This window comes from Molothrus ater, chromosome 7, assembly GCF_012460135.2.
Source record: "Molothrus ater isolate BHLD 08-10-18 breed brown headed cowbird chromosome 7, BPBGC_Mater_1.1, whole genome shotgun sequence".
Taxonomy (NCBI): domain Eukaryota; kingdom Metazoa; phylum Chordata; class Aves; order Passeriformes; family Icteridae; genus Molothrus; species Molothrus ater.
The window spans coordinates 10120784-10144197 of record NC_050484.2 but is presented as its reverse complement, the minus strand read 5'-3'; the positions used below and the strand labels follow the sequence as shown (position 1 = coordinate 10144197).

Genomic DNA, 23414 nt, shown 5'->3' with positions numbered 1-23414 from the left:
TGAGGACTTGTTCCCATAAACCCAATTTCTTACAGAACCAGGGTGAAAAACCAAGCCTGTACTGACATTGTAAAAAGTTGCTGTAGCTTGCTACAACTGATTGCATAAGCAGTGTCTTGGGAATTCACAATTTAAACCCACTGTCATGGAACATGAATGTCTCTTTTCCTTTGGAGTTATACATTGCCACTTTGTTATAATATTTAAATACTGTGATTTACCAAAAAAAAAAAACCCCAACTCCCCAGTATTTTGACAGTACAATTCTCATGGGTTGTGTGGGTTTTTGTGTTCGACAATGCCCCAAGGAAGAACAGCATGTTAATTTTATGTTCCATAAAAGTTTTGAAAAGACAATGAGCCAGGAAGTTTCTGTGGATGAACAGTTGATTTGATCTGTCAGGAAGTCATATAAGCACATCTTGGTGTCACTCTTAGTTTAGTAATGGGAACTGCTGAAGTTTTTTTCACATAATTTTGAAAGCCTTTCCAAAAGGAGCAGCAGAAAGAAATGAGAATGGGACAGTGAGATGAATGAAGCTGGAAAGGCAGGATGATGAAGAAAGGGAAAAGACCAAAGGATGATCTGAAGACATAAGCCCTGAATGAAGCTTAAATTTTCTTCTTCTCAGTGAAAGAATTTAACTCACAGTCTCACACTGTGTTAATGAATCAAGATAATTAAAAAACTGTAAATAATACACACACATAGATACATCTCATAGAATAGAGATTATATATATAAAACATCATTTAAATAGTTTGCAAATAACTAATAAACCAAAAATTTTGAAGGCCAAGGGGAGAAGAAAATAGTCATTAGCTGAGCAGAGATGGAGAAGAACAGGGGAAGGGAAGGAGTGTGGGGGCACAGAATTAAAGCTAAATCACCTTTATGGTAGATGCAGCTGAGAGAAAACAATAAATGATTTGAATTAAAGATGCTTCTATTTCAGGGAAGCAATTAAGAGAGACTTTACAGGAGATTTCTGATACAAAACTGAGTTTAGTCTTGACCTTGTTCTGTAGAAGTGTTTCCTTCAAATAGAAATTACACGTTAATACATGTATCTTTGTATTATCTTATTTTTATCTCAATTGTTACATAATTGTAACATAAATAATCAAACATTGGAATGAGTGTATTTGCATTCATGAAAATTTTAAAAATCTGTATCTTAGAAATTCAGAATTATAAACCAACCAGCCTCTATGCAGGTGCTAAATCAAGATAGTAGTAAACAAGAACACATTTAATTAAGACAGTGCCATATGACTCTAAGAGATTGACTTACTGGTGTGAGATTAATCCTCACCTAGCCCTTGGGATCAAAGAGATTTTGTTCTTTTCTCTTTGGGGATCCTAATCCTGTGAATCAGATGTGTGCTAGGTTAGGGGGTTCCTTGTTGTTGTTGAGTGACAGCTGACATGGATGTTAGACCTCGAGCTGTTCCAGAGCCAGGCACTTTGTCAGACCACAAACCCAGCTCTGGGAAGGAAACAGAAAAAGCCTCAGAGGACCAGGGGTTTGTTTTTCCTGCTGAGCTGTATTGAGGTGGTAACTGCTGTTGTTTAAACTCCACTGCAGGTGACATCTCTGTAAAAGCAGCTGAGAGAATTCCCACAAGAGCTGCAGTGTACCCAGAGCTAGCAGGTGGTACCTGACAGTCACCCACATCCCGCTGCTCTCCAGGTCTGGCTGTCGGATCCTTGTGCTGGGATCCACGGCCTTGGGAAGGGTTCCAGAGCCATTCCAGTGTGGCAGGAATAGTTAGCATCACTCTTGTGCCCCAGTTTCTGCTCTCAGCTTCTCCTCACTTGGGAGAATTGGTTGGATTTTGACATACCTTTTTTTTTCCTTTCCCCCACCTGTATTACAGGGCTGGATTTACTTTGGGAATGTGCAGCTTTGATAGATACATAATTGCATTCATTTGTAGTTTGTTTCAAAGCTAGTTGAAGGTAATCACTACTTAGAGTAACTAACTGCCCATTCATTATGTCCAGTAACATTTATTTAAACAGTTTGTTTGATATTCCATTTTTAATTAGTTTTTTTTTTTAAAGCCAAACCCAGTTTTTCATTCTGTACTCTTTAGACTGTAAAGAATATTTTTATGGCTGATTTCTTCTGCCATAAAAATAAAATCACATATGCCAGATAATTTAAATGGCTGAACAGCCACTGTATTTTCCTGTTTGTAACTCTGTAAACAAGGTCTTTGTTTTCTTTTTAACTTTTGCAATAGAAAATAAAATTACCCAAGAAAACAGCCAGACGATACCCAGCATATGAGCTGTATCTCTATGGGGAAGGGAACTATGCTGAAGAAAACAAAAATCTCCTATTGACAGGAATTCCAGTTCTCTTTCTGCCTGGGAATGCTGGCAGTTACAAACAAGGTAAGTTTTTAGCTGAGTTATAGCTTTGTTACAAAAAAGCTCTCAGATTTGTGCATTTGGTAGTTTTGTATTTGAAATAATACCAGACAGAGTCATAATGGTTGATCATATTAGTCTGTTTAATTCCAAAGAGTCAAGATACATGATTTTTGTTTGAAATCAGTTGAATGGTTAAGCTGTAATATTTCTCTGGAGCAGCAAGGCTTTTGAAAGCCAGAAACAGTACAGTTTATACAGTTTATGCAGTTTATGTTCTGACAGCATTGCACCCTTGCTGTACTTTTGATTGCAAACATCTAGTTGGTTTTGATTTGAATGTTTAGTGCAGTTAGTGCCAAATAAAACATGACCTGAATTGGATTCAGAGAAACTGAACCATCTGTTGTCTGTGATGTAAAGGAATTACATGCTATAGAAATTCATCTAAGCTTGCCCTCTTGTTTCATTATTCCCTACATCTTTATATAGTGGTGTTTTTTCCTTAACACTGGCTTCCCACTTTACACACAGCCTCTTTTGTTTACCCTCTTACATTTCTAGACTCCAAATGAAAAGCAGTAATCATTTTAAAGCATTTTTATTATTCTGAATACCAAAGCTAATTGTACATGAAGTTTTGTGTTTCAATGTTTGCTTTGGTACCTGCTATTCCTTCCAGTCTGGGTTTGTCAGACTGTTATTTTTGTTCCCTAAAATGTGCTTTGAAACAGTAAATAACACTCTCATGATGTTATAAAATGGATGGGGGGGGGGGGGGGAACCAGCATAGTCTGAGCCCTGATTTCTTACTGTGATAATTTTTCCTTATATTAGCACTAAACTTGATGATTAAATTACCTGATTTCAGAGAACCTTTAGAGAGCTGGATTTTTTGAGAACATACTTGCTTAGCTTATAACAGTGTAAAATATTTTACCAATTAGTATTTTCAGAAAACCCATAGAGACTTCCAGGCACAATAGCATCCAAAGAAGATTACAAACATGATGATTATGAGAGGTGCCATATGGACTTTTGTGATTGTGCATCAAATATTGCAAATCTGTGAATTAATGCTGTCTCTAAACACACGGCAGTATATCACTATGCAGGAAATAGAATGGTACTCTCAGGGCATTTTAGGAATCAAAAGGAAATATCTGAAAAACAAACTTACTAGGTGAGTAGAAGTACTACATGCTATAGGAACAATAAATATTTTAGTAATGTTCTTTTTGGAATGGATTTAGAGAGACTGGCAATACATCATCTGTGCATTTTGGAAAACTTTTGTTAAAATTAATTCATATTAATTCTTACTTTGTTCAGAATTCATTGTGAGATAACACAGTTTTATTCTGATGCCTGGATGAGCAGAGAAGGTGTTGCTATTGTAATTTTCTTAGTTGTTTAAAATATATTCATATTTGCTGAACAATGAAGACAGGTGCTGCTGCTGCCTTTGCTAGCCTTGTTATCTTCATAGAACCATTTAGGTTGGAAAGGACCTTTCACATCATGGAATGCCAGCATTAATCCAGCCAAGCCCACCTCTAAGCCATGTCCCTGAGTGCCACATCTGCACAGCTTTTGAATGCCTCCAGGGATGGCAACTCCACCACTACCTTGGGCAGCAATGTCTGACCACCCTTTTTGGGAAGAAACATTTCCTAAGATCCAATATAAATGTCCCCTGGTGCAACTTGAGGCCATTTCCTCTTGTCCTTTGACCTGAAAGAAGAGACTCACTCACAACCCACCTTCAGGAGTTTTTGATGTGGTTCCAGGCATTTTTGAAATATTAATTCATCATCATTCATGGGCACTAAAATGAAATTTGTAAAATGTACAAAATTCAGACTTTGAGTAAAAGACAATCTGAGAAGGAGGGTTCTGCTGTTCTCTCAACCTGTACTCCAGGAGAATCTTGCTCCTCTGGGCTGGATTTGGGCAGACCTTTATGACCATCATTTGTTATTTTATGTAGGCACTTTTGGGACTTTCTTTTATTTTCTGCTTCTGCTGCCATGCCTTCTTATTTGCAGATGTTATTGTTCCCATCCTGCATTGTCTCCATGGAAACCTGGGACAATTCTGCACACAAAAGGCTGAATTGAACAGTAGCCAGGGTTAGACAGGGAAGACCAGGTCAGAAGCAAGACCTTGTAAAGTGAACATTTTCTCACTCGAGGTTTTAGGTGGACAAGTGTCCTTTAGGGTTTGGTTTTGCAATCCCCCATACTTATCTTAGTGGTATTTGGGAATGTTTTCTTAGATGATGGCCTTCAACAGAGTTTTAGGAAATCCTAGCAGTAGGACTGCCTCTACAGTTGGAATCAAGGATGCCTTCTTCTCCTGGTGGCACTAAGAAGGTGCAAATGAGATGAGAAATGCAGCCCTAAGGTGGAAGAACATGATGCTTGTATAAATTTGTTCCTGACATAAAATACCTCTGTTGTCAGCAGTAAGCTGAAAAGAAATTGTTTGGTTTAGAATGTCTTTTATAAATGACTTGAGGTGAACAATGGATTTAATGTATTTGTTTCTTAATTGATTATGTATTTGTGTGTTTTTCTGCTAAAGTGATGCTAAGCAGTGACTGCTGGACTGTTCTAATTGATGTGGTTTCTTTTTCTAGTACGTTCTCTTGGCTCCATTGCACTTAGAAAAGCAGAAGATGTTGACTTCAAGTATCATTTTAATTTCTTCAGTGTCAACTTTAATGAGGAGTTGGTTGCATTGTATGGTGGTAGCCTGCAACGACAGACCAAGTTTGTGCATGAGTGCATCAAAGTAATCCTTAAGTTGTACAAGGTCAGTAGTGCCACGAGCTGAGTAATGCACTTCCCTTTGGGAATGGAATTCTGGGCTGCCTTTCCTGCTGCAAAACTGAGGAGTAGGGGAGGGAGACTTTTTGAAGGTGATAATGATGCAATAGAGAATTACTTTTCTTTAACGGATTTTTAGTATTTTGACAATCCCAGAGCTTTAAGGAGGTTCTGTGTTGTGTTTCTAAATAAATACTTCTGTGCACAATGGATGTCTTTTTCTAGTAGAGATGTAAATATTTGTAGTTTACTAAAATATTCATATATCATTGTCTTACATCAAGTTTTCTCTGGAAAGTTCTTTGATGTCCTCTGTTCCTAAAAACTTCAGAAATTGAAATCAGCTTAAGTTTACTAAGCTTACACAGGCTACACAGTACTTCCTTTTGAGCTGGATAATTCATACTAAGCACATTTTCATGAGATAGCGAGTACATTTTTATTGAATTTGTAAGCTTGTTAAGTTGATGCTAATTCATGTTGTCCTTGAAGACCATAAGTTAATTGAAGGTGGGGGGGAATCTACAGCTGATAAGAGCAGTTCAATGTCAGATCTGTTTCTGATGTGTCTGATTGCTCTTTGCTGAAGGATCAGGAGTTTGCACCGAGCAGTGTGGCAATAGTTGGGCATTCCATGGGTGGTCTTGTTGCAAGAGCATTGCTCACTCTGAAGAATTTTAAGCCTGAACTTATAAACCTGCTCATTACACAAGCCACACCTCACGTTGCACCTGTAATGCCTTTAGACAAATATCTTACTGGTGAGTATTGCATTTGTCTAACCACATGGTATTTATTTATTGATTCTCTCAAGCTTTGGTGGGGAGATTCTTGCAAATCAACAGCAAAATGTGCTGCTTTGTTTACTGTAATGAATCTGTTCCTTTGTTACTCAGGTAGTTGAGGGTGCCAGGATACTCAGAAAAAGTCAAGTGTCACATAGAATGGATTATATGGACTTGAATTTCTTTGTGAGGCCTGGAGCTCTCAATAATTTGTAATTTAATAAGTTGCAGGGCATGTTACTAAATTTGTAAGCTTTCCAGTGAATGACGTATTTGCTTTCTTTTTTTTCTCCTCTTTTGAAACTTGACCTCTGTAATGACTTTTATCTCTATTGAATGAGATAGTGTTAGTTCTGTAAAAGGTGATAAATTTAATGATTTTCATACCCAAAGGTTGTACAAGTGAGAATATAAATATAGATGTAATTAGGTATTTTAAATATTTACAAAAAAGAGCATATTTTCCCTCACCTAAATAAGTGTGGCAAAGAAATGAAGCATAATCATTACACATGTACTATACACTTCTGAAAAGCTAGATTTGATTAAACTGTACTGATTAAATATGTGTTTTGTGGTATTTGTGCTGCTACATGGAGATACTGAGGGAACTGGTGAAGGAAAGGGAACAGACATTAATTTTCATTGTTCTCTGTGACACCCAAGAGGAATGAATTATCTTTAGCTGCTGGATTTGATTTATTGTGCTTGTATTAATTCTCCATCCTACAATTGGTTTCAGTGCAATGTTTCTTCCTTACTGACTGTTTCTGGACTTCAAGTAAATCTCTGTCTGTCCTTCAAATAAACCTATGGATTGCTACTCTAACAATATATGTGCTCAGCTGATAAAGAAAATGTATCTGTCTTTCCTAACTGCTACCTCTTTGGGTTAAAACAATAATTTTCCTCTCTTACATGAATCAAAAGTGATTATCAGAGCTCAATGTCTCCCAGGGGGCTTACAGAAACTTTTAGTTAATGTTTATATAGCTTTTTTTTTTTGTATATCAAATAGGTTTATGGGAAAATGGTGATTGATTTTAATATATTTTATAGATTTTTATACAGCTGTAAACAATCATTGGATTCTAAAGGCCCAAGATTTAAGAAATTTAACTACCCTTTCTGTGGCGGGAGGATTCAGAGATTACCAAGTTCGTTCAGGACTGGCTTTTCTACCAAGATTGAGTCAACATGACAGTGCCTTATCTGTTGTGGTAAAAAAGCAAACTGTTTCTTTGGTTTTGCATGGAACTGTGTTAGCTAGTTATTAATGTAATGCATGTATCAGTGTCTATATGGGCAGCATAGTGTCAGTAAATATGAAAATACTGCATGTTCAAACACTAGATGGATACTGTATGCTTATAAAATCAAAAATAGTTGATGTAGTCTAAATGAACCTCCACTGGAGGAGTATGTGTGGCACTGATTGGAACCATCTATCACTTGGTACTGTTTCTTCTTACCACCTGCTTGCACTTCTTCAGCTCCAGAAGCCAGGTTTGATTTCCCCGTGTTTTTGAGAGAGATGTGTGTATGGAGAAAGGTGAAGGTGTAGTACAGAAGTAGAGTTTTCTGTTATAAAAGAGAGCTCTGGCATAGCACCTTGTTTTTGTTTGTATTTGTTGTTTTTCAAAGAATTTAGGAATAGGAAGGATGTAGAGGATCATCAAGTCAAATTTTCTGCTTTTTGAGGCATCTATCCTTTCAAAATTAATCAAGGGTCATCAGGAAGTATTTAGGTTTGTTGTTCCATCCTCTCTCCATCAACTTGCTCCCTACATGGACAGTGGAGAAACTGGAAAACACTCACAAGGAGGTGGAAAACTTGTAATTTCCAACTTCCATTTACTGCAGAAGCCAGTTTTTAATGCCTTTTTTCTGACATCTTCTTAAAGTGCTATTTGAAATAGCTGTCATTCCCTTGGTGTTTACCTCCCTGTGTTTTGTACAGAAGGCTGTCTATAAATAGGCTCAGCTCAGATCCTGCTAGGCTAAGAGGATTAACTCTGCATTCCCTTTGTCCTAGTAACCCTTCTCTGCATCTGCTCTACTTTCATTTCTCTTGAGTGTTGGTGACCAGAATTTTGCATGAGATTTCCTCTGTAGTGGTACCAGTTCTTTCTGGTTTTTGTTTGGTTTGTTTTGGAGGTTGTGTTGTGGTTGCTATTGTTCAGTTTGGTTTTTTTCTTCCCAATGAATTAATAGTTCATAGTTTATTTGATTCATGTTGAGCAATAGGTTGATGACCTCCATTTGTGGGAGGCTTTTTTGATAGTGTTAGTCCCTAACATGAAATCCATTTAAAGCAAGTAATAGCTTCAGACTGACCAGACTTTCTTTGTGGTGTTCTGATGGTTCTTGCTGTTGAGGATGCCCTTGGTTTCTCAAGAACAGCTTTCATTGGCATGCTGCTATTCTCATGTGCCAGGATCACTTATTAAAATAGTAAGATTAGTCATAGAAGCAGTCTTTGAAGAAATTTTTGGTAAGTTTCCTCCTCTCCATTTCTGCCCTTTCACCCCTAGTCTCTGCTGTCTAACATTGATAGTTTGGTAATTTTGTTTTATCGTTTCCATCTTGCACGCTCTGCAGTGCTTGCAAGATGGGTGACTGAAGTGACTGAAGAGACTGAAGAAGTCATTCTGTTGCACCCCAAGCCCTGAAACTCTTAAGATGAAGGCTGTTCTTTTTAATAATTGTGCAAATATGTTTAAATAAGGAGGGGAAAGTTTTCCATATAATTTTAGAATGTTGAGTACTAACAAAAGCTTAACATTTTTCTTCACCTGAACAGAGCTCAGCTGTGCCTAGAGCTTGGGCCTCAACTGACCATCTCTCCATAGTGTGGTAAGAGAATGGAACAAAGGTTAATTGACTGACTGTGCATAGCTCTCTTCTCCACTGTTAGCACTTTCTACCATAATTTAACTTCACTTTAATATTATGGTGTAGTCTCTTCTGACCAGTTTTATCACCCTGGATCTTGCCTTTCTAGATTTAATTTTGCTTATTCTGTCTTTTAGGTGCAAAGAATTGATCCTGGCTACCATTAGAGCTTTTTTTGATCTCATAGATGAAAACACAAGGCAGGTCTGTATATGTGATCTCTGTATATTTACCCATCACACTTTCTTCTTCCATCCCAGAATGTTTAATCAGGAGAGATATCTCCCTATTTTACAGAAAACTCTTTCTTGATTTTTTTAAGTCACACTGAGAAGTTTCCATTTTGTACCAGTAACTGAGAAATCCCTTTGTGTTGTTTGTCCAAAGAGTCAGAAATAAGGTGTTAGCTCAGTTTCCATTATTGACTGCTTGATGCTTTATACCTGAGCTGTGGGCTGAACATTTCTACCGCAAAGCAGCAGGTTCAGTCGACCTCGCACCAGGATAAACAAATTTTGTTGGATCTGTAGCTGTGAATTTGACCTCTCAATGTGTACATAAGAGCAGAGCCCAAGACACAGAAGAGGAAGGATTTTAGATGTCCCTTCTGAGGCTGCTTGGGACAGATTTCTCTAGTTTTTCATGTGCACTTATTTTATTGTGTGATTTAGAGAGACAAAAAGAACAGTACAATTGTTCTGCAGCACTGACTGTGTTAGAGGGTAAAACTTTTCAGAAATCAGTTGTAGTGGCCATCGTTTTGGAAAGTGGAATAGATAAAAATTAGGCCTGGAAGGCTTATTTGGAAAAAGCAAAAGCAAACCAATCAAAAAACCAAAAATCCCAGCCAAAATCCAAACAAAAGTGAATCGCAGTATGGCTATACAGCTGGGTATGAGAACACAGATTAGCTTAAATGTGAGAATTTTTCTTAAGCTCTGGCCTAAGTGTCATTTCAGGAAGAATGTGTGTGTTTATAAAGAAAGTTTAATGGAATGGTTTCCTGGGTTATGAGTAGGTGAGAATGTAAAACTCCTGAAAGTTTTGGCTGTGCTTTACAATGTGTAGATTTTCTGTACTGTAGTGATTGACTGTTGATGGCACATCAGAGTATTGAATTCAGAACAGAAGGGGCTCAATGACGTCTAACAATCTCTCCTGCCTTCCCCCCACAAAACTGTGTTGCTGGCTGTGATCATGAGGTGATCTTAAATCATACACATTAGTAAAGACTTGATAATGTGCTCTTGTTTTAGATAACTGAGGATCCAAAGAAAAGAATGTCTGTACTGAATCACCACTTTGTGAGACACCCTGCAAAGATGTATGAGGAAAATCCTGAAGCTTTTACACACCTCACAGGTGAGCAGCAATTTTCTTTTGAATGGGATTCAGTGATGTGGCTTTGTTAATGGTTAATCTCCTCACTAATAAGGTTTCAGAATACCCTTTGTCCTCCTTCAGGCAAACTAAAACAATATGCAGGTTATAGGCCCAAGCAATCTGCTTTTATTTGGTTTTGGTATTAAATTGATTAACAGGGATAGGTGCAAAAATCTGTCACTTTTATGTAGCTCAGATTCTGACGACTCATATTTACACCAGGTTGTCCAGTAAAAAAATCTCAGAAGCTGGGAATTGCTGGATGTCAGAAGGGCAGTCTTATCTACAATGGTTGCAAGAGGGATTGGAGGGGTGTTGCAGAGCCATTAAGGGGGTTTTGTGCAGCTCATGGAAATCCTGAATATTCAGACCTACTCTATCAATCACTTTTTCCCATGACATGGCAGGGTGAAATTAGCCATTCACCAAGGGTTTCCTTGTAAAGTTCCTTCCTAAGGATGCAGAGTTAAAAGTGAGAGATTTTGACTGCATGGAGTCTTAAGGACTAAACACAACTAATGTAGAGCAAAGCTTTATTTTGCTGAACTGAGCTGAAGCATTTTACACAAACCATTTTATTTCAGGAATGTTCTCAGTGTAAGACATTGCAGAAGTACCCTGTGGCTTGTACTTTGGTGTCCACTTTTGGGCACCTCTCACATGAAAGCATTTGTACATTGGCATCTCTGAAATGAGTGTGGAGCAAAGGACCACCAAAATGGGCAGCTCCTGAGGCATAGGAAATGGGGGAAGGAGGCTGAGTGAACTGAGGATTTTCACTGTGAAGAAAATGCTGAGGGGGGGTCATGTTGCTGTTTTCAACTTCCTAATGAAGAATTGGAGAGAAGATGAAGTTAGATTTTTATCAAAGGTTTACAATGATAGCACAATTGGCAGTAGAAATCGTGTTGCAACAAAAGACATTCTAATTAGGTATTAGGAAAAAATACTTCACCAGGAAGGTGGTCAAACACTAGAACAGGTGCCCAGAGAGGTTGTGAAACTGATATTTTGGGAGGGTTGCCTTTTTTTGGGTCAGTTTTAGCAATAAGAAAAATTGGTTTAAATTGGATTTCATGTTTCTGTCTTCCTATTCGTGGTGACCTCTTGACATTTAGCTGAATTTCTATCATGAAGTTGTTACTCTCCTTAAATGGAAGAAAGATACAACCTCTTTGCATGACAATTGGCATTGTTTGTACTCTGATCTCTTCATTATTGTCTTATTCTTTTCCCTAGCCATATTTTTAAACTGCTCCTGGTTTTTTGTGTGTTATTCATTTTGCTGATGTTCTTCTGCACAAGTTTCTGTATTAGCTTTCTAAAAGGCTGACAGGAACAAAGATTGGGGCTGTTCCTAATGTTGCCTCATCATTAATCACTCACCCTATAATTACATGAATATAACTTGGTTTAATTGTTTTGTTACCTTTATTTTGTTTCAAGATCCATGGGGTTTTTATTTTGCCATTAGTATTTACTAACAGGATCCCAGGGCTTTTGTTTCCTGTGTAATTGATGATAAGTGTTGCATGTAATTGTAAGCAGTAGCAATCCTCAGTGTTGATTAAAGCACATAAGATTTATATCCATGTATAGATAGGAGATGAGACCTTGGTGATCAGTAAAATACAAGGTTTTGGATGTAAGGATAATTGTTCCTGCAGTGCAGCATACTGAAATATTTATTTTTAGGAGCTTTCAATTGGATTACAGTCAAAGCCTCAAAATGGACTTACTCAGTTTACAATGTAAGTAATATTTTTCCCCATTGTGTGTCTATGTTTTTGTTTTGGTTGTTTTGTTGGGAGGGTTGTGGTTTTTTATTTTAATAATGAGCTTTTTTTTTTAGGATTCTGATGGAAAATACTTCTCATTTCCTCTTGCAAGCCACAGAAAATCATACAGTCATGTTTACTGTGAAAATAGTATGTTGGTGAGAAAATACTTCTTTAATGTCTGGCATTTGTTTATAAAGATGCGATTTTTAATTTCCATTTGCTGCGGTCTTTTAGACAGTTAGTGGGCAGCTGTTGAAATTGCTGTCATCCATTTACAGTCACAGCCTAATGCATGTAGAGGTACTACCTGTTTTAGCATGTCCCACTTAGTATTCAAGATCTGAAACCTTCAATGCCGCCTGAGCCTCAGATGTTTTGTTTCCAACTCTCCTGCTTAGCTCTAGATTACCATGTCCTTTAATTTAGTGCAGTTCTGTATTGATGGTTTTGAAGGAAGAAGTTGTTTTTAGTGCTGCTATGTTTTTGCCATATTTCTAATTTGGGAAAGCTGTTTATAGGTTTGCTTTCCCATAATAAAATTTAAGTGAGCCTGAAATGCTGCAGAGATCTTTCACTAAGCAAAGAAAGTGAATGGAAGACAGATGAAGAGACAGCACCATCTCAGTTGTCTCCTATGAAGAGGAAACACCATAATGTGCATTTCTTGTATTTTTAACTTGAGACACATACATTCAGCCAAATTTTTTTTTAGTTTTTTATACAAGAATAAATTTAATCTCTTGGCAAACTGAAGATGGATAAATACACTTCTCAGAATCATGTATTTTACATTAGTGGCAAGAAAATTGAGGTGCTTTCCTGTTTCATCCTGCCTGTCCCTGTTGCCACTCCTCCCCTTGCAAAGATGGCATTCATACCACCACTCTGAACAGCAGTTGTCTGTGCTTGGTGCTTTTGTAACTTTCTCAGTGGCACCTTCAGTGTTTGCATGTATGTTGTGACCTTAGCTGTGCTTTGATAGGGTAACTTTTCCCTTGTTATGATGTCTGAAACACAGGCCCAGGACAGCTTGAGAGGAGGAGGGAGGTACAAAACAAATGTCTGAGAGCTGCATCATAGCGCTGTTGCTTCAGAACACTTAAATTCTCAAGGGATGGAGCAGTAGAACATTAAATATCTAAAGTATTCCTCTACTGCTTAGAATAGTACCTTGAGATGTTCCTTTTAATTAGAAGAGATTAAACATGATATGTAAGATGGATATTTTTAAAAGAGAATTTATGAAAGCTTGTTTGCTTAACTTTGTATTTATTCATACAAAGGGGGGCAAGTTGAAGTTATTTAAAATGGTTCCTAGAAACCCCCACCAGTCACTCTAAAGCTTCACCTTTTTGTCCTTGCAATTATAATTGCAAGATTGATATCAGTCTTTTAATTATCATCAGTTTTAACCCTTGCATTGTTTGAAGTAATCAGTATTTTTAATATATTCATAAATGCAATCACACCTAGGTAATGGAGTATTTTATGGTATTGACTTTACAGGACACAAGTAGCTGGATTTATGGCTGCATGAACACTAATTCATCAATGTGGTGAGTATGAACAAATCCTGTTCTTTATTCAAATGGGTTTTGTGAGGCTGTGTTTGAATTTAAATTGTATAAATTATCCTTGGTAGGAAGGGATTGGGAAGTAAAATCATTATTGTAAATAATTCATGCTTTCTAGATCACCAGGAAAACAGGAAAGAATAGCTTTTCTGAAAATAGGTGATATTCTTCTTTGGGGAGCTGTGGTTTTGACCTTCATAGCAAGAGCTGGAGAGGGACCTTTCACAATGGCATGAGGTGGCAGAACAGGGAGTAGTGGCTTTAAACTGATGGGGCAGGTTTAGGTTGGATATTGGGGAGAAGTTGTTCACTGTGAGGGTGGTGAGGCACTGGAGCAGCTCCCCCATAGAGGCTGTGGCTGTCCCATCCCTGGAGATGTTCCAGGCCAGGCTGGATGGGGTCCTGAGTAACCTGGTCTAGTGGAGGGTGTCCTGTCCATGGCAGAGCTGTTGGAACTAGATGGTTTTTAATATCCTTTTCAACCCACTCTGTCTGAGACCTTGACAAAGACATCAAATGTCACACAGAGCTTTCAAAAGAGTGGAGTAAAGCATCTCTTTCTTTCTTACTTCAAATTTGCTACTGTCATATGAAAAGTATTTAGAAGGGTGCGTGGTTTAGTGGTTATTTTTTATGACAGTCATTACAAAATAGATTTAAAACATTGTCTTAGCTTAAATTTGTAAAATAGACTCAAAGTAAATTCAATCCACCCTTCAAATTAGGGAAAGCTTCCAGGCAAAATTGAACAAGCAAAGTTTTTATCTGTTCTGGGTTCACTGAGGTGTACAGCCAGAGTCTTGCCTCCAGCAGATAGCCAAATGTCACAATTGCTTTTTCCTGATCCAAGAAGTTGGCTTGGCTGTGACTCCTTTGTAGAACCTTTGATCAGCATGAAGTGATGAAGTTACTAGTTCAGGACTGCTACCTAAACCTCATCTAACACTAGTGGGTTGGCTGTGGACTGTCCTGAGGTCATGAACACTATTTAGAGAAACAGCAGTATTCTGGTATTCAAAAAATCAAAACCTGGTGACCAAATGGATGTGTTGCAGTTCAGTGTGTGAACATATTTTAGAACTGCTACAAACTCTTTACCAGCTAACAAAATTTTTTATTTATGTTCTCTATTGTAGGTATTTCCATAGGAAAATCTGTGGTTTTGATGTTTAACAGATGCTAATAAAACTGCATGATAATTCAATGCTAGTGCAGTTTTAGCTCATGAAAAGTTTTCTTTTTGTGTCTGAGCTGCCTGGCTAATACATGATGCAGGTTTTCTGTACAAGAGAGTTGGAGCTTTGCTTGGCTTGGTTTTGCCCAAATAAGATTTGCACTATCTGAAATTACTGCAGTTTGATAAATTGCTGTGGTAGCAGTACAGCCAAATTTCTTCTCAATTTAAAATGTTAATTCAGAGAGAGAGAGGAGCTGGTATGTTAATCCACTGCCATAATGCTGGGCCTGCATAATGAATATGCTCATCCTTTAATGTGCATGAATTTTTACAGCCTGGAAGCTGCTGATTTATCCTGGAGAGCTGAGTTACTTCCAACCACCAAGGTAAGTGTGGACCTAACTTATAGGAGGGAGAGGTGCTTCAGGGGGTGGTTGCAAGTCATAGAGGAAGGAGCTGTTGTGTTTGGAGCATTGGCACAGATTGTATTCCACAGGAAGCAGAGAACTGGGAACTGGCAAGGGGCAAGCTAAGGGGTATGTTCAGTTATGGCTTTGCTACTTCCTTCTTTCTTTTCCTTTTTTCCTTTCTTTTTAAGGTTGTAATGCTGAAACTTCTGGACTATCCTTCTTTGTCCCACATTGTCATTCAGGTACCACCTGCAGTTGGCAATAAGGTAAAAAAATACAACATTCAGAAATTGCTTGCTTAGTGTATTCATAACTTGCAGGAGCAGGAGGAAAAGGAAGTATATTTAATATGTGCTAAGTTACTTTGAGAAACCATAGAACCCACAGTGTAGTGGTTTGAAAGTAGCTTCTGTAAGCTCAGAAACACTTTGATAAAATAGCAAACAACAAGGCAATGAACAGCACTTGAAACATGTACAAGGCCATGGTTCTCAAATCAGTTCTTAGAGTTCCTGTTGGAGATTCTAATGGTAATGTTGCTTGTTCTTCTTAATCCTCTGATTGTTTTCCTGAATGTTCATACCTTTGAAGAGTCATTTCTCTTACCCAAGTTAGCAGAGAATACAGATAACTGGAGGCAGCACACCTGGGTTCTGGGAAGCATAGGTCAGATAGCTCTGCAAGCTCTTAAACCACAAATGATGTAGTAGCCTGAGTTGTGCAGAGTTTAACAGCTTGAGTCTCACAAATGAGATGGATATCTTTGTATCAAGGGCTCTCAGGATCCCAGTAAGAGGGATATTTGGAGGCTTGGTGTGTACCCATATGGATCTGGCAGACCTTTCCAGTTAGTCCTGGAAATGGCAGAGTACTGAATTGGAATTTCCAGTCTAATCAGAGCTGACATTGCTTTCTGTGACACAAATACAGTCTGTGGTATATTAATCCATGATCCAAGAAGTTTATCACAACTTCTTGGATCATGGATTAATGTGAGTGTGATGTTCTTCTCTGAGGGTATCTTCAGATAGTTGTGACGGAGGCATCTTGCAGTGAAATTAGCAATGCACAATGTTCAGGGTAAGCAAAGATAGAGGAGAGATCACTTGGGAAATGTAATTTGGCAAGTACAAAGGCTTTCTAGTCTTGTGCTTTGGTTTAGATCTGTTTTTAATATCCTCAATTGCAGTATACTTTGGGCTGTGAATTCTTCAAAGAGGATTCCAGAACAGTCCAGCTCTCTGTAACACATCTTTTTTCATTTGGTAAGTATAGCATATTGCTTTTGGAAAAAATGGAAAACTAATATAACTAACCTTTGGATAATAAATTTGCCTAAAAATGTCTGGTCAGGAGGTTTTTGGGAGTTGTTTTTCACTAAAGCTAACACTGCTTTTGTTAGTAACAAAGAAATAAATGTGGGGATTTAGACTTACAGATATGAAAGTATGTAATTTTCCTGAAAAGAAATAATCTGAATATGTAGTGAGTTCTCAGATAATTTTCTCTAATAAGTGAAACTATTGTACCCTTTCCAGGGTTTTCTTCAAGCAAAATTCTATTAAATTCAACTGGACTACTTTACAATGTACAGCTCCAGCACTTCAACCAAGTAAGAATGCTACTTAAGTTTTTAAGGTAATGTAACCACTGTTTGTCTGGAAAAAAGTGAGTGAATTCTATTTTTTTGTGTTCTAGATATATCAAGCTTTCAAAATTTATATAGACAGTCACTGCCAGTCACTAAAAGGTAAATAGAAGTCTTCTAAAGTACAAATTTATTTTTAAAATTGTTGAAAATTTGTAGATACTGAAGTCTTCTCATGCAATGGAGTTTAGGCAGTGCTGCTATGGTCTGTTCAAATGTGTCTGCTAATATCTCTCACTTCCCACTTTAAGAAGGATGGATCAACAAAAATGAGGAATTAGTCTTTTAATGTTTGTTTTTCTTATTTCCCAGCAAAGGGAAGTTGAATTTCCATCAGGATTCTGCCTTATATTGAAAGTGTTTCTTGAGAAAAGCACATTTGCTTAGGATTTTTATTTTCTGATAACGGGACTCGAATTTGAATGTTGAGCTACATAAGCTTAAACAGGATGGGTTGCTAAAGAACCCTCTTTCAAAAGAAAGAAAATGATGAATTTATTAGGCTGAGGTTTTGTTTCATATTGAAAAGCAGAACTCTTCTCAAAACTGTTCTTCTTTTAAACATTGATGTCTCACTGTCTTGTCCTGTAACAACCTGAGTTTAACCATGTAATTTTTGTTTGCTGCTAACTGCTCTGATCTGCATTGCAATGTCAATGGCAATGTAACTGCAAGCCCAGAAATTCTGTGTAGTGATCTGTGTGCCACCTTTGTTTTACTGGCCCTGGAGTTTTTAGAGACAGTTGCCACATCTGGTTCTTAGTTAAGTTTATATTTTTTAATGCTGTTCCATTTCAGAAAGAAAGCCAAGTGTTTACAGACTTCATATCCCCTGGTCATATGAAGACTCAATAACTGTAGCAAAGTAAGGACTTTACCAATTAATAACTTCTTGATATGTTTTTTAAAGAATATTTGCATCCTGTTGTGGTAATATTTCTGATGTGAGACATTTCTCCAGTGTTAAGTGTTTAACTTCTGCATCTTTTCCTCATTTACCTTTCTGCCCTTGTTGACACAGTTGTTTTGACTTTTCCTAGAATAAGAATACCTACTAATTGTTTGCTTAATGGTTCTCACTAATTTTCTTGTAAAAGAAGTCAGATATGCTGGTCTGAAATTCTCAGGATAATCATTGACCTTCCATCAGTGGAGAGCAGTGGCTACTCTGGATGCTGGCTTCCTCCTGGAAGTCAGGGTTTGGATTACACAGCAGCCCTATGTTTGCTTCAGCAGCATAGTCCTGACAAAATCAAATGATACAGCTTGAAATATATCTGTCACTTATGAAGTTGAACACCTGACTGAATTTTAGATGGTAGGAAAACTGTATTTCTAGTTTATTTTAGAAGTCTTAAGGAGACCTCACAATTTCCAGCCCCCTGTGTTTTCCAGCAACATAATACTTTCAGGAAACTGAATTGTATTCCTGAGGATATGTTCTTTCCCTTCCTGGCACTCAGGATATTTGCATGTTCTATGTGTTCACTGAACCTGTCTGCTTTCCTTAGTGCCATGTCCCAGGATAGTTCAGAGGAGAGGGAACTGAGGATGTTACGTAGTTCTTTGTGACAGGGTGAACAAGTTCCTTACACCATTTTGCTCACAGCTTGAGGTGACACTTGGTGTGGTAGATCTGCTTTATGTGCACTTGTTGAAGACTGAGACACCTTTGGTTGTTCTGCTTGGTCATAAGGACAGCAGTGACCATGTAAGTTGCTGTTTCAGAGTTCCATCTCTTGCTGAGATTTCTGCCAAACTGCACATTGCTCAGCCTCACAGTGACAGCAGCCTTCCAGAGTTAAACATCTACTCTTCCCCAGACTGTCAGTATGAAGTGAGTAAAACAGTTTTATTTTATAGCTAGTTTGCATTGCCGGATAATTTTTGCATAATTCAGTTTTTTAAACCATAGCTAATTAATCTAAATAAATACTAAGCAATTCTAAAGGTGGGCTGTTTGGTCTTTTTCACATGTAGTGTGTGTTACAAGTATTTTGCAACAGCTGGGTTAGTACTGAAAGTTGGACTCTAAAACTTGAAAGCATTTGCTTTTAATTGTCAATAGTAAGGTGTTGAACATTTTAGTTGTAGGATTGCTGTATTCTAGAACTTAAGTTTGCTTCTTAAAAATTAAGAAGCCTTGTATGAAACAATATGCTTACCATTGTATGAAGCAATATATTTTTTTTTTCAAGGTAATTCTGAAGACATCACTTCTACAGGTTCTTGGGCAAGTAAGAAAACCTAATATTAAATTGGTTTTCCTATGTCGGTAGCATCTATAGAAATTTTTACTTCCTCCCTTCCTTACTGTGGCACTTCAGGTTCCTTCTCAATGCCAAGAGGAAGCACTATTCAGTGATCATTTTGCAGCCTTTTCCCTTGGCAAGGATTCCTCCTGGATGAATGTCAGGCCCTGGTCCTTAGAGGAGCAGAAAAGCTCTCTAGCTCTAAAGAGCTGCTGTAAATGTGCAGTATGTGGCTTTGTGGTGAGCTCAATATCTGTAGGTCACTTTAACTTTCTTGCCTGATGAGTCAGTGGTGTTAGAACTTTAAAATATATTTGGCATCAATTAAGTTGGGGGAAAAAGTCTAAGTAGGTCCATATGCTCCTTTTCAACAAATCTTCTTTGGTTATCAATGAAGAATACATTTCGACATGGGGATCAGTAAAAATAGACTGGCCATCTGCAGCTCTCTGCATCTGAAGAGTAATTAATTTGCAAGCACCTAAGTGTAGGGCTGGAATAAAACTGGCAAGGTTCTCTACACGAATATATGCATTTAGAACAAGGATTTTTCATTTTGTTGTTATTTTGCAACATTTATAGAATTTATAGGCTATTGGTATATTAATCATTACTTGAGAGAGTGGAAGCCAATTAATACATGCATATAATTGCTTCCAAAAGTTCTTTGCCTAAAAGCATAGATAACTATATGCAGATTTTGCTTGAAAAGTGGCCTTTAAATTGTTTTAAACTTACTTTACTGAAACGTAATACTTGATTTTTTTCATACTTGTCTTGACTGGGGAAAAAACCCCAGTTGTTTCTAATTTGATCGTTTATCCAAATCTGTTTCATTAACTGCTTATGAGAGATTCTAGTATTTCCCATCTATATATTGTAGATTATCAAATATGCATTAAAATGAGAAGCTAGATCTTTTAAGAAAGATTTTCTAATCTCAGTATCATTCTGGCTTCATGATAGTATTTGTGTATGTGTTCTTTAAATGTATTTTTATAGATAGAAATGAAGTTATCCCTTTATCTTTGTCTTTCAGATAGTAAGGTTCCATGCTGGTGCTTTTCCAGTCTATATTGTTTCTAATATTCTTCTTACTTATGGAGGACAATTGAGCACATTGAGATCAACAGGTAGCTTTCTAAAAATCTGTATATTTTTCTCTGTCACAAGTGTATTTAAGGAAATTGCTTATTGAATTTACTGATGAAAGACTAGCTAAATGTGAATTTTTTAAGATAAATATCATTCAACTTGCAGAAATACTTGGATCTGTGCTCTTCATTTTAATTTTTTCTTGGCTGGTAGTTCTTCAAGATTGTGTTGTAGCAAAATATTTCTTTATTATTTTAAATTTCAGTCCCTCCCTGTGAAATATCGATGTTGCACAGTAGTTTAGAATTACCAGAAATCTACCTAAAAATACATGTAAAAGTTTAAAATACATTGTTAACGTGTAGAAAACACTATTTCTTGCAAGAAGATGAGAGTTGCATTGCAGCTTTGTTATGCTGTCATGTCTTCAGACAAAATGCATTTTTATTAAAGTTCAGGGGGTGTTTGTTACAAACTCCACAATGTCTCTAGAAGCTGATGTGCCATATTACCTTAATGTGGGTACCACATTATTACCTTAATGTGGGGACCCGGTGGAGAAGGGCCTTGGTGGCAAAGTATGCAGCCTTGCAGTACTCTTGCAAGACATGGTTATCTTGTTTTCAAGTCAGCTCACCATTGTCTGAATTTGTATTTTGTTGTGGATGATGTTTGTTGAAGTTCATGACATGGCAGTAACTACAGCTGCTCTCTGTTCTTGATCCTAGGCCAGTGTTCAGACTTCTCCCTCCAACTAGTGAGGACAGCAAAACCCTACAAAGTAGAACCTCTTATAAGCATTGTTGTGTTTCTGCAGGGGTGAGTTTGCATCATTTATTTGTTTAAAGCAATTTCCAAAACAGAAGTTTCAGTAAAACTGTTGCTAGGGAGGACTGTTATTTTATCTGTAGTCACTGTAAACACCTGACTGTTATTTTGCTTGAAAGACTGTAATAGAAGGAATAGTTGATAGGTATCTTACTGTAAGAGCAATTGGAAGTGATAAATAATACTGCTTTCATGTTTTTGGCAGGTTTAACTGGTTTAGAGAGATATGGGAGTCACTGTCACTACCAGAGGTGGATGCTGCTGTACTGAGTAGTCAGGATGCATGGTTCCCCCTTGTGTCCCTGATTCTATTTCTTTTTGGGACAGGCATTGCCTACTGGAGTGGAGTATTTTTCTCTACATCTCTGAGACTCTTCTCTTCATTATGGTTAACTCTGATTAGGTAAAACAACATGATGCTATATAATTATGCTCTTCTAGATGACTTTCACCCTGACAGTTGTTTTTTTTGTTTGTCTGTTTCTGTGTGAATGCTTGGGCAAGATTGAATTCTGGGCAGATTGAATTTATACATGATTTTAGACATCTGGGTTTGAAAGCAAGCAGAAATTGATGTCTGAGAAGAAGTACAACAGGAGTTTTGTTTCTGGTTTGTTTTTTGTTTTAGACCTCCTGAACTTCAGAAAGATAAATTGATTACACCCAGTAGACTCTGTGGGATGATATCCCTTGCTTTGGTTAGCTGGACCACTTGTGGTGCATTTGCTGTGCTCATTATTTATCTTCAATACTTGTTCAAGGTACTGAAAGGCTAAACATTCTCTATGTTAACTGAATTGAAAATTTTAGGTGCTTTGAATTAACCCCAGGTGAAAAGCAAAAATCCAGATTACCCTTTTTCATACACAAAAGAAATGTTATTATTCCCATACTTGAAATAGTTATTTCTAATTTCTCACTGTCATAATCTTATAATCTGTAGAAATTTCTTCTTCTCTGGTTAATGCTTCTTACAAAGAAATGTGTGGTCCCATGTGCCCACTACAACAATGCAGAAGATTGAAAATTTTAACTTATAGCTAGGCAATACTATAAAAACAAAGAGTAATACCTCCCTTGAAGAGTAAGGACTCCTCAATTTCTTTTCCTGTACTACATCTTTTATGTGAAGAATCCTTACTAAACAAGCAACTGCTTGTCTTACAGGTTGTAAAACTGCATGTAACTGTAAGAGCAGAGCAAAACATGCACAACAGGGTGAGTCTGTTTCCTGCTTCTGTTCCAAACTCTGGCCAAAAATTGTCTGGCAAACTTCTGCCTTGGTACTCTTAGGTTGTGCTGCAGTGACTGGGTAGCTGTAGTTCCCTTGCTGCATGTGTGGTGTGAAAGAACAGGCAGGCCATGAGCAGCCTGCTCCATCACACATGACTGCTGTTTGAAGGTTCTGCAATGTGACCTTGTCGTCTCAGAAGAAAGCTCTGTCTCTGAATACACACAGATTAACAGGGTTTGTCTAAATTTTTGGTCTTTGATTATGCATGGCTTATCTTAAAAATAAATAAAATTCTAGGTAATAATCTATACTGCAGGTAAAACTGCTTTTTCTAGAGAGGCAGCATGTGGAGTTCAAGGTATTTTAGTCCAGAGATGACAAATAGGATGTGTTAGATGAATATGGACTGAGACTGCTGTAAACAGGGAGCTGTTAAAAACACAGTGAAGAAGTGTTGGGGTCCATGCAGTGTGAACTTTATTTTCTGGATTACTTTAAGGTATAGGATCAAAAATGTAAGCAGGTGTGGATAACAGCATATGATAAGTACCTGCTCTTTTTTGCAAACATAGAACAAAGTCTGACACAAGAAGTTGTTGGAAGTTTTCTTTGGGTTTCTTTGAGTGGATTTTTCACGTGTTTAGTTGAAAATCCTCTCCTTTTATCTCTATATTATATTTTGTTTCATTTGTGGGGGTTGCTATCACTGGAAGTTAGTATCTGCCAACACATTCATTTATCTTTGCTATTTATTCTACAGGTAGTATTTTACTCCCAGTTGCATTACTTCCTATATCTTTCCTGTGAATGATCATCTGTGATTTTTCACCCCCATGCTTTATGACTCCTTTTATTTTGTTCTTCCCCCTTCCAGGAACTGCTTTTCATTTCATTGGTGTCAGGGCATTTACAGTCTCCATTCTTTTCTTCCATAGACATATAAACTATTAGGGTATGAGAAATTTCTGGTTAAATTTAGATACTTTAAAATTGAACTTTGCTTTTGGTGGCTTTTTGAGGCATAAATTGCAGGTTTTCTTCCTAAATCACAGCTGGTGTGATACTGTTAGGATATTTTTCCCCTCCTCTTTCCCCAGCATGGGTTCTTACAAGCCTGTGCACATTTTTGTGACTTCTGTCT

At 37.4% G+C, this 23414-nt stretch overlaps 1 protein-coding gene across 1 annotated transcript in view; it reads left to right on the top strand.

Moving 5' to 3' along the window:
• PGAP1 (post-GPI attachment to proteins inositol deacylase 1) overlaps nucleotides 1-23414 on the top strand; it is a 28852-nt gene that overhangs the window by 2011 nt on the left and 3427 nt on the right. The window contains exons 2-24 of the mRNA XM_036387248.2: nucleotides 2251-2404; nucleotides 5022-5197; nucleotides 5801-5972; nucleotides 7056-7216; nucleotides 8800-8852; nucleotides 9029-9095; nucleotides 10148-10253; nucleotides 11970-12025; nucleotides 12127-12210; nucleotides 13562-13611; nucleotides 15141-15192; nucleotides 15405-15482; nucleotides 16406-16481; nucleotides 16755-16828; nucleotides 16915-16966; nucleotides 17663-17729; nucleotides 18593-18701; nucleotides 19063-19101; nucleotides 20156-20249; nucleotides 20940-21030; nucleotides 21245-21442; nucleotides 21668-21800; nucleotides 22207-22257. Of these exons, the coding sequence (XP_036243141.1) occupies nucleotides 2251-2404; nucleotides 5022-5197; nucleotides 5801-5972; nucleotides 7056-7216; nucleotides 8800-8852; nucleotides 9029-9095; nucleotides 10148-10253; nucleotides 11970-12025; nucleotides 12127-12210; nucleotides 13562-13611; nucleotides 15141-15192; nucleotides 15405-15482; nucleotides 16406-16481; nucleotides 16755-16828; nucleotides 16915-16966; nucleotides 17663-17729; nucleotides 18593-18701; nucleotides 19063-19101; nucleotides 20156-20249; nucleotides 20940-21030; nucleotides 21245-21442; nucleotides 21668-21800; nucleotides 22207-22257 (2193 nt within the window). The remainder of the gene's footprint in view (nucleotides 1-2250; nucleotides 2405-5021; nucleotides 5198-5800; nucleotides 5973-7055; nucleotides 7217-8799; nucleotides 8853-9028; nucleotides 9096-10147; nucleotides 10254-11969; nucleotides 12026-12126; nucleotides 12211-13561; nucleotides 13612-15140; nucleotides 15193-15404; nucleotides 15483-16405; nucleotides 16482-16754; nucleotides 16829-16914; nucleotides 16967-17662; nucleotides 17730-18592; nucleotides 18702-19062; nucleotides 19102-20155; nucleotides 20250-20939; nucleotides 21031-21244; nucleotides 21443-21667; nucleotides 21801-22206; nucleotides 22258-23414) is intronic.